This window comes from Monopterus albus, unplaced genomic scaffold (assembly GCF_001952655.1).
Source record: "Monopterus albus unplaced genomic scaffold, M_albus_1.0 scaffold2.1, whole genome shotgun sequence".
In the NCBI taxonomy this organism is placed as follows: Eukaryota; Metazoa; Chordata; class Actinopteri; order Synbranchiformes; family Synbranchidae; genus Monopterus; species Monopterus albus.
In genome coordinates, this window is record NW_018127882.1 from 3,397,506 (window position 1) to 3,408,632 (window position 11,127).

An 11,127-nucleotide genomic window follows, 5' to 3' on the forward strand; every position below is an offset into this window, starting at 1 on the left:
TTGAATATTCCATTAATAGAATTAATTTGTTCTCTGCTGCCACATATAATCTCTGTCCAATTGGTGAAATGTCTCTTGTGCATTAGGTCATGACCTTTATGTCAGCCTCCCAGAAACTCATTATAAATAAAGATTTGACAGCTTGCCCTGCTTGAAAGGGGGAAAAATAACGCCCCACTGCTGTGCACATGCTTTGGATATGGTGAAGTAGCATTTGTAACTCAGCAGGTAACATGTGAGTGCCACTATATTTATCCATTGTGTTTTTGTGTTTCAAGCTTAGTACATCGACAGACAATTTCCTTCCAAGTGTCTGTTTATCCAAGCCGTGATCATTTCCATATGTTTCTGAGTTGTTTGTTTACATGTGTCAGGTCTCATGTTCAAGCACGGCTGTTGTTTGTGTTGACAGTGCACAGTGAAGGCTGCATCAGCGCTCCACGACAAGCTGTTCCACCGACTCCTCCTCAGCCCCATGCAGTTCTTTGATACAACACCTCTGGGTCGTATCCTGACCCGCTTCTCGAGGGACATGGATGAGGGTGAGGCATGATTTGTCTTGACTGTGAACCTTTCCCCCAAGAGAGCTCTCAGTCTGTGAAGTCACCCTGGTTGACAAGGTGTAGTGCCAAGGCACTGTGTGATTTGACATGGAGTGTTTTCCCTAGTGATGGGCTCTCTGTTGTCCACTTCACTTGTGTCTTTTGATTTGTGGGTTGCTGTTTGAAAGCATAATATTTTTGTAGATTCTCCTTCTCTTTCACTCTTTTGTGAAATAAACACAAAAAATGACAAGTTAGGTAGTGTTGTGGAGAAAATAGAGAAAGTTTCCATTCCATACAGAACTAGATGGATCCAACACCATGCAGTGTGACTGATTATACGATCCTTTACACAGTTGATGTTCATCTGACCATGCAAGCTGAACTGCTGCTGCAGAGCCTGACCCTGGTCCTGTTTTGCTTGGGAATGGTGGGCATCGTATTTCCTTGGTTCCTGATCGCCATCTTGCCTCTGGGTGTCTTCTTCTGCATTGTCAACCGTGTCTCCAGGTTGGACTCTCATCACTTTTGTTTCTAGCTTATTGTAAGTTATTGTAATCGCAAGCTGCCAATTTAAACATCCAGCAAACAGGAGCATGATTGGCACTGACTTGGAACTGTGCTTCTGGCCACCTCACAAATATATCTGTCATTCACTTGTCTTGTATTTCTGTTTAGTTCTCCACCTACTGCCAAGAAAATATTTGTCTTTTTAGCTCCTGGAGTTACAGTTTCCTTGACTTTCTAGTTGCTAACTTTGTCAGCCTGTTGCTGCTGTAACAAGGGCAGATGAGAGTAATCACAGTGAATCATATTGTCAATTTGCAGCTGAAAAAACTCAAATAATGAGCCACAAGGATTATAATTGTTTGGACATTTGTTGCAGCAAGCAATGCTTATGTGCATTAATTATGTACAAAATTTTAATTGTGTACAAAATGTACATTAATAAAAAAGTTGTTTCAGTATAAACTATATCAAATGTATCAAAATTCTTAGGGTGTAATCTTCAGTTCTTGTTACAGCTAGTAGTTAATCCTGTCTTTAATACTGGGTACATTTTGTAAATGCAAGTTTTAAATATAAGAGGAAAAGAGAAATCTTGCAGCATTGCATACATATAGACTATTAATTAAAAAAGACTTTCTACGTATATAGTGTCAGTGCGCTTTCATGTCTCTTGTAGAATTAGAGGGGCTACATTACATTTTAGTTCGCCATTGTTAGTGTAACAAAGGTAACAGCAAAAGAGGTGCAGAAGATATAATCCCCATCTTAAAGTAGATACAATGTTAGTGGTCACTGGTTTAATTTTTCACAGCTTCTGTTCCGGGCAGATGTTGCAGGAGCACTCTGGGTGATCAGTTTAAAATTTTGTGCAGTAAATGTGAATTCACTGAGGGAAACAACCGTCTGCTGGTATCTTGGGAAATAACCTTAGCATTTTCTTATTTCCTGTCTCTGATAGATGAAGAAGAACATGTGTTCTTAGGGTTCTTGTGTAGAATACAGTGTACAAAAACAAGACAGAGTGGAATTAATGATAAACTTGGATGAATACTGAGATCACTTAAACCATGACAGATGTTACCAGAAGGTAGAGATCACCCTTAAAAAATGAAACGTTGTATCTTAAGTCACAACATCTCAGAATATGTATGGATGTTGCTTCAACCTCGATCTCCCATTGAAATTACCCACTTATAAAGCAGGCTTTATTGAATTCTGAAATGAAAGTGCCCAGGGCATAAACATGTTTGTCTGGATTGCAGCCTCAGAGCAAGGAAGTGCCATGTTCTTTCCCTCTCTCTTCTCAGCTTTTATGAGAAAGCCAAATGATTCATGGGAGACTTGTTTTTCACATGTACCATACATTCTATTTGGGGTCTAAAAGTAGACACCCCGCCTTTGACAGTAAGCCTCGCTCACACTACCTTATGGACAGAGAGCCTAGTGTCTCTCTCTCTGGCTGGGAAGTGCCTGGCGTTACTGTGGCGTTGCTCATAATATTGCACATGCATTAAAGATAAACGATTAGTGGCGCTGCATCAAGGACAAAGTCTCTCCATCCACTGTGTCATCATTACCTGTCTGTGACAAAACTGCATCATTAGATCTGATGCATTTCCCATTTCAGCATTAACAAGTAATTCAATGCTGCAGAATAAGTGGGACATGCATGTGCTGATTCTTCAAAACTGCATCACCTTCACAACAGTTTGCACTTCGCATTTCATACATGATTTCAAAATCCTGTCTCTTGTGTACCTACTGTGGCACAATGGTGGAGTAGAAAATTCTTCGTGATGTTTTCCAGTTGACTGTAATTTATTTGAGAGTTTTATTCCTCACATGCCTGTTTGCACACAGTACCCTACCATTTTTATTCAAATGAGGCAAACCTGAATGGAGTCTTTCCAGTGCTGCAGGGCTGGAAACAGACCTGATTAGGATTTTTACAGCAGTTTAAGATGAGAGAAAAACCAAACTTCAGTTGTAATGCATTTCTTGAGTTAATTTGTATCTCCCTGTAAATAAGAATGGGTTTTTAAGACAGTATAATCACCGATTAAATTCTGAATATATGTGGAAAAACAAATTAAACTTTCTGGTAAATCACTGAGTGAAGTTTAAGGTGTATAGACACAAATGAAACAGCTGCAACTTCACCTAGTACTAACATGTTATAAACATCTGCATTTAGTCTGCAATCAAATGTTTTACAGAAAAGAAGTAATTAGTCAATGATCAGAAGTTAAATGTAAAAGATTATCTTTGTCTATTTTCAGGGTTCTGATTCGTGAGCTGAAGCGCCTAGAGAACATCAGCCAATCACCATTCACCTCTCACATCACCAGCAGTCTTCAGGGACTCTCCACCATCCACGCATATGGAAGAGGGCACGACTTCCTCCAAAGGTGAGCAGAATGGTTTCTGTGAGAGATGGAGACCATTAAACTTTAATCTCATGTTACCTCTGCTCATAGATTTACAGTTTACTCTGTTTAGTAAATATAACAAGCGCTCAGCAACCTTGGGAGTAGAGAGTAACTGGGTGTATTTCTCTTTTTTTTTAATCAGATATCAGGACTTACTGGACACCAACCAGGCCTCCAAATACCTCTTCAGTTGTGCAGTGCGTTGGCTGGCTGTCCGCCTGGACCTCATCAGCATCTTCCTGACCACTGCTGTAGCACTTCTCATTGTCTTCATGCACAATCAGATACCTCCCTCTTATGCAGGCCTGGCCATAGCGTACGTAGTGCAGGTTTGTAAACAAACACGTGTAATAATGCAGAATATATGAAGACGTTGGCAGCTGTAATATTTGTAAGGTTCAAAAGGAGGTGGTTCTTGACTAAGCTCTAGGCAGGCTAAAGAAATGCGGCAACGCCCCCTCTCTGTCTATAGCTACCATAAAAGTGCTCTTGAAGTGTTTCAGGATTTACTTCTGTTGAAATATTTTGTAGTTATTTAAAGGAGTTGCTTGTTTGCTGGTCAACTGTTTGTATATACAGTAAAATTGAGCTAAAAACTGCCTGCAATTACTTAAACTGTCCCTAGACATTTAAAATTTAAAGTAAGACTATGGAACCTTGGCCAGAGGAAACGACACCTCATATAAATTCAAGCTGAATTTATTAGGGATTGTTATGGAAATAATTAATTCAAGCAAGCAAAAAGCCTGTGCAGGCAAGGAGTAAAACAAGAACACTCCCTACTTATAATCTTACTATTAAAGTATGTAAACATCCTTATGTACAGAACATGATGCTCTGTCCATTCTGTCATTCTGGTAACAAGGTGTTACCACACAGCAGCATAGATCACACAGCTCAACACTAAGATGTAGACTCACTTATTTCTACTGTATGCGTTTTAACAACACTTTCACCAATATTAAACATAAAAAGCATCTTTCGATTAACATTACATACATGATTTGTAATTGATTTCATATAACTTACTTGCTGTGGTATGACCAGTAGCTCAGTGCGGTTGTTTCAGCTATATTTTGCAGTAACACCTTATCCAACTAGAATGCATCTAATTCGGAGGCACATCAATTAAATGTATGAAGTAAATGTGAGTTAATTGATGATATATTAAGTCTGAACTGCTCACAGAAAGCCACAGCGCTTGATCATTTGTGAGTTGCGAGTAACAGGAACACAACTCGCAGTAATCATACATTAAATCATCATGAGTCATGCATTAGTCAAACATTACTTTAGTATTTAATTTGTACCCTTATTGTAAAGTGTTCTATTTTTCACTATAAGTTATGATGTTTTATGATTTTACGTCTCTTCTCTACTTGTGCTACTGTTACAGTAATTGGACATTTAGCTGCTAAACTATTAGCCTTTAGTAGTTTAGCATAGGTTTAGCATTCAACAGTGGCTGTTGTTCAGGATCAGAGCCACCATGTTATACACAGATTCAACAGACAGCCCTCGTCTTTTTTATGGAACATCAAGTTACTGCATACTTGCAAGGCTGTTTTCAGAATCTGCCTATGAAGAATGTTTGGTTCCTTATTATTAAACTGACCAGTGTTTGGTTTTATCTATTTTTTTTTAAGGCTCTGTGCTTTAGTGCACGTTATAATCGACAGTCATGGCAACCATGGCAGAGAATTGAAATTGATTAGCTGGATTGTGAAAGAGCCATGTCAGCAAATACGTTTATTAGCCTGCATTCGTTGATGTTTTACTGCTCATTCGTCAAAGGGGAGCAGCGAAATACCAAGTGCTGTCAGAGTAACCTTCCACCTCTCCCTGCTTGTCTTTCACCTGCAGCTGACTGGCTTGCTTCAGTTTACGGTGAGACTGCTCGCAGAGACTGAAGCTCGGTTTACATCAGTTGAGAGGATCAGTCATTATATAAAGGTAAGAGCACTGATTAGCACAGCATGTGGGTCATGTGGTGCACGGACACACTGTACAAGATCACAAACTATAGACTGACTCAGACACTGTCTAGAATCACACCATCAGATGCAGACCAGTTCAGTGTAACAGAGCACTTGAAGTCAGACCACTTGGCTTGTCCAGACATGTGTATGTGTTTTTACTGTGCACATGTGAAATGAAAACAGCAGGAAGCAGATAGAAACCCAGTGTGACTTCCTGACACACTCCAGAGCACATGATAGAGCTTGTTTCACACAACAGTCATCAAACGACAAAGATACCATATCACTTCAGTTTTTTTCTTTTCTGTCTCAAGTGCAAAGAAAAGCTCATAGAGAGAAAATCTCTACAAATCAGTTTGGGGGCCTTGCACCTCCACATAGATTTAGAGATTAACATCATATTCTACCACTGTTCCCTATCTCAGTGTCTACAGAGTGAAGCACCCAGACACAGTCCTGAGGCGGCCGCTCCCGCCCCCTCCTGGCCTCAGCAGGGAAAGATCACCTTCCAGAATGTGGAGATGCGTTATCGTGATGATCTGCCACTGGTGCTTAAAAACCTGTCCTTCACCATCCTGCCTGAAGAGACCATCGGCATTGTGGGTCGCACAGGTTCAGGTACGAGTGACCCTTCTGTTCTCTAGCCAATGGCATTTTCAGCCTATGTTTACATCTTTGTTTCAGCTTGTTCACACATTTCAGAATTAGAATCTTTGTATATACAAGGAATTTGACTCCAGTTCAGTGGCCCCCAGTGTGCATTAAAATAAAATGGGATAAAAAAAACTGATAATAGTAATAATAAAATATTAAAATAGAAAATATCCACATGGCAGTTTCTCTGTATGTGTTTGCAGGAAAGTCCTCCCTGGGTGTAGCGCTGTTCAGACTGGTGGAGCTGACAGGAGGCTCTATTATCATTGATGGAGTCAACATTACACAGATTGGTCTGGATGAGCTGCGGAGCAGGCTAGCCATCATTCCTCAAGAGCCCGTGCTCTTCATTGGCACCATCCGGTAATCTTACTTTCATTACAAACTAATGTATTGTTCTGGATAAAATACTTAACAATATACATATCTTGACCAAAAAGTAGAGAAGAGAATTAAAAAAAAACAAAACCACCGCAATTAATGCAGTTCTGACTAATGCAACATTGTGGTGTAGATGTGCTGTTTGTTTTGTAAATGTTTGCATGTGTGTAACACTTCTTTTACACACAATTGGCCACTCCCTCTTGCAAACAGGAATACTCCTTCTGTAACCTGTGTTCAAGAACATCTGTGTTGCCTAACTTCCACCATTTGCCTAAAAATATCTCTCTGAGAAGGTGTTTATTTGCTGTGATTGGCAGGCTTGACTCATTTAAAAATGTCAGCTTTGCTTTAACAAAAACCTGCAGTTGGTTGCTTTATGGATGCCAGTTAACTCAGGTGACAATTGATTTTGGCCTGCTGAGGGTTAGTAGTGCAGTATCTGCCCTAAACAGCTTGTCTGAACGTGACATTGTCCCAGTGGTTAATCCAGGTAATGAATATCACAGGGTTTTTTCTTTGTTTTTTGCTACAGGACCAATTTAGACCCATGGGATCAATACTCTGACTCTGAGATATGGGAGGCTCTTGAGAAGACACATATTAAACAGATGGTAAATGACATGAAGCACTGATTTTTGCCAAAATGTGCATTACTTGACTGGAACAACCCCTGACAGTTTGTCCGCTATATATACACCTTTGACCCTCCTCAGGTCAGCCAGCTACCTCACTCCCTCCACTCCGAGGTGACGGAGAATGGAGAGAACTTCTCAGTGGGAGAGCGACAGCTAATCTGTGTGGCCAGGGCCCTGCTGAGGAACAGCAAGGTGTTGGTCATATAATATTGCAAGTTCACAATTACATGTACAACGTGGTTTGGCAGTGATGATGACTGTAGCAACTTAAGTATGAGATTCTCTTCAGATTAAAAATGGGAAAACAGACCTCTTCATTTCACTCAGTCAGTGTGCATATCACTGTATGGGATAACACTGGCACCTGGTGGCATGTTTTTGAGCGGCATCTAATAAATTATTAAAGTATAAACCAGGCATGGCCAGCATAAAGTATATAGTATAGTGTGATGTCTTTGTGTTAAGTGACAAAGCACCTCTAACCCATCAAATATGCACTGGTGCTGACAGCCCAAGAACTCTTGTTAATTAGTTTTGATCCCTGATGGATGCATAAGCCAGAACGTTTCATTCTGATTTTACTTGTGAATAAATAAGAAAGTAGCATGTCTATGTATGGTCCTTCCAAATTTTCGATTTTTGTGTTAATACTCTGAAATGTTACATTTTATACAGCAAGCACAGGCACCAACGTCATTTCTTTGTTTGGAAAATGTTATCTCCTCGTCATTATTTCATTGTAACATTTGCTTTTTTAAATAGATTCTTATACTGGATGAGGCAACAGCAGCCATCGACACTGAGACAGATCGTATGATACAAGAAACCATTTCCCATGCGTTTGACAGTTGCACCACACTCATCATCGCACATCGTCTCAACACAGTGATGAACTGCAGCAGGATCATGGTCATGGATAATGGCCAGGTGTGTATAAGTGTAACATGGCTGCACAATTTCACGATTCGGCCCCTTAGTTGAAATTCGCTCACATGCTGAAACACCCCTGATTTGCTGTGTGAATTGTCCCCTTAGGGTGACAGACTGCATAGGACAATGCACATTTTGGCTGAGTATTACTGATGTGTATGGTGGTGGGGTGGGAGGGGAAGCTCAAACAAATTTTTACCCAGAAAAGGGAGGGCTCAGCAGATAAAGTTTGGGGAGCACTGATCCAAAGATTAATCAGTGAGTGTATAGAGGAGTGAATGAAAGATGGATCAGGATAGACTAGATTCGTTGTGTGAATATACCCATAATTTGTTGCCACTGTGACCGTGTAACCATGTAACCATCCCCTCTGGCCTCAGTGCATTGAATCAATTAGCAGTAATCACAGACACAGCATAACAAGGCTGACTGACAACAACAGATTTCAGATGTTAAAATTATTTCCATATGCTGAAATAACTTGGATTGCATTATGGGTTGGATGATTTTTTTTTTTTTCTTTCTGCGCAACATCTTGGAGCAGATAAGTAGAACCTATGATTTTATATGCTGATAATGATTTAATTTTATCTTTTTCATACTCATAGATTTTGGAGTTTGACAGTCCCGCTGCCTTGCTGGCAGATGAAAACTCAAGATTCAGAGCCATGGTAAAAGCATCAGAAACCTCGCTGAACTTTGGACGTGAGCTGTGACATCACTGAATATTTAGCAGAAGGCCTGAATTGCACACACACACAAATAAGAAGATCCAGTCCGTCCATTGTGTGAAAGCAATGTGTTAAGAAATACAGAGGTTTTTGCAATTGCTGCTTCATGTAACAATGTCTGTTTTATTTCCACACCAAAGACCCAGTGACCACATTCTGAATGAAACGTCACTATGCAAAGAAAGACGTAACGGGCTCTTCTTTGCAGCTGTGTCACACAAGTTTCACAGAGGCCAAATAATGCAACTACAAGTGACACAAAGCAGTGACTATGACAATAGCACTTTATATTTCATGTGGGAACATTGAAAGGACATGTGGCACTTTTTTCCTCTGGAGGTCAGCTAATCAATAAGATTTCTGATTTCCAAATAGTTATTTCTGTAAACCTCACAGCGCAGGAACAGCAGATTAACAATTAATATTTATATGTCATAGCATTATTGATATGATTAACTGAAAGATCTTAGTAGTTAGTATCCATAATTCAGTACACTATATTAATTGTTCATATGAGGTACTGGCTCAAAATTGCTATAAGATGTCACTGTTTTTTTTATGTTTGATGCATTTAGTTGAAGGTTATAATGCAGTAATTTCGGTAAGTTATTAAAGACATACATATAAAATTTGCCTAGAGCTGTTGACATTTCTAGGTCATACAATGGAATATAATGCATGTGAGCATTGTGTTTTGAAATTAGATAATATATCTTTTACATCCAAATGCTGGAGTTAAAATCTGCACATTTTATACCGTTGGTAGTGGTTTTGCACAGGTGCTGAGCAAAGTATGCTATATTAATAAAATGCATGTTTTAAACCAAGGTACAATATGTTGTATACAACAAACCTGAGACTGAACACCAGGATGTGTCTTTTAAATGCTGTGTTTTCACAAAGCTGAATATCTGCCTTATAATCAACTATGTACTGAACAGTCACTAGGAGTGCAATATCTTTTTATTGATGCATTTTCAAGATTGCCTTTGTGCACTTGAGATTGAGAAATTGCAATATATTTTTCTGTAAATGTTTGATTTTTTTATTATAAAGGTTCTTTTTTCAATAAAGGTATTTTTGTATGTGCTTATCTCCAGTTGTCTAGGGCATTTGCATGTTTAAGAGGAACCATCTTGATTTTTCACATCAAGCCCTGTGTACAGTTCTTTGGCATTCCTACTGCATATGTGGAAAGAGTTGTGCACAAAGTCTTGTGGCTTCAGACGGAGCTGTATAAAGCCCAATGGACTGTCTCAACTGTTGTTCACTTGAGTGTTTGTGAGTTTTGAAAAATGTTTGCTTACTAAATCTTTGTAGCCCTCTCCTTAGCCGCTACTATCATAAGCATACCCAAATGTTCAAACAAATTATCAGCTGTCATGTTGCATTGTGGGCATTATATGCATTATGGGCACCAAATTCTAATTAAAAAATTAATTTAAAAATGTGGAATACAAAAGATTATCTCTAATTCTATTGCATCACATTTAATATATAATCTGTTAATTGTCTAACCTGACAAAGTTATAGGAATTAAATGGTCAATTAGAGCAGTACTCATAAGTGTATTAGATGAAAATTGTGGAGACATTTAAAAGCATCATAGATATTCCAGAAGAAAATGGTTGCACAGTAGTGCCATCAAGTTGTCAGTACAGCTCAGCAACACTACAAAAACATGACATCTAAGCAAGAACCAGTCCAGTAGCTCATGAATGCATGGGTGGAGTTAAGGCCTTTGACATATTGTATGTAAGTTTGCCCAAATGTGTGTCTATTCCTAAATTCAGACTGCAGCATGGACCTGATGACATGCACAATAATGCAGTGAAATCAAAAATGTGCTTGTTTTGGCTCCTGAGATCAACAGCCAGTGATAAAGGGTCCAACAAAACCTCTAAAATGCTGTGAGCCACCATCTGATAGTTTGTTCCTGCACATCGAAAACGAGCCAGACACTGATAACCAGTTACGGTGACAGTACACAATTCACTTCACACACACCTGTTCCACAGCTGATAATTTTGTGCCATTATGCGCACTTTGTGGAATGTAGTGTTAGCAAACACAAATTCTTTTACCATGGTAGAGAAACACTTGGAATTCTTGAAACACAACACAGAAGTCATACTGTAAGTCCTTTGCAGAAAGCTGTTTTTCTCCTTGTTTGCACAACAGTTTCCTTAATGTGTCTATTAGCGCAAGGATCAATAGGATTTTGTCTTGTAAAATGATGATCAAAAATAATTCCAAAGTCTGTGCTTGTGCAGTATATTGCACCATACTAAAACTCTGCATGAGAAAATCAAATTTGTGAATGTGTACAAACG

The 11,127-nt window shown here is 39.2% G+C and overlaps 1 protein-coding gene across 2 annotated transcripts in view; it reads left to right on the forward strand.

The window, feature by feature from the left end:
- LOC109956950 (multidrug resistance-associated protein 5) overlaps positions 1-8,906 on the forward strand; it is a 26,833-nt gene extending 17,927 nt beyond the window's left edge. For both annotated transcript variants that reach the window (XM_020594472.1, XM_020594465.1), the window contains exons 19-29: positions 413-542; positions 899-1,052; positions 3,332-3,460; positions 3,624-3,810; positions 5,345-5,434; positions 5,886-6,078; positions 6,318-6,477; positions 7,031-7,109; positions 7,212-7,325; positions 7,896-8,060; positions 8,672-8,906. In XM_020594472.1, coding sequence (XP_020450128.1) covers positions 413-542; positions 899-1,052; positions 3,332-3,460; positions 3,624-3,810; positions 5,345-5,434; positions 5,886-6,078; positions 6,318-6,477; positions 7,031-7,109; positions 7,212-7,325; positions 7,896-8,060; positions 8,672-8,779 — 1,509 coding nt within the window. In that variant the 3' untranslated portion in view covers positions 8,780-8,906. The remainder of the gene's footprint in view (positions 1-412; positions 543-898; positions 1,053-3,331; positions 3,461-3,623; positions 3,811-5,344; positions 5,435-5,885; positions 6,079-6,317; positions 6,478-7,030; positions 7,110-7,211; positions 7,326-7,895; positions 8,061-8,671) is intronic.
- The last annotated feature ends 2,221 nt before the right edge of the window (positions 8,907-11,127 follow it).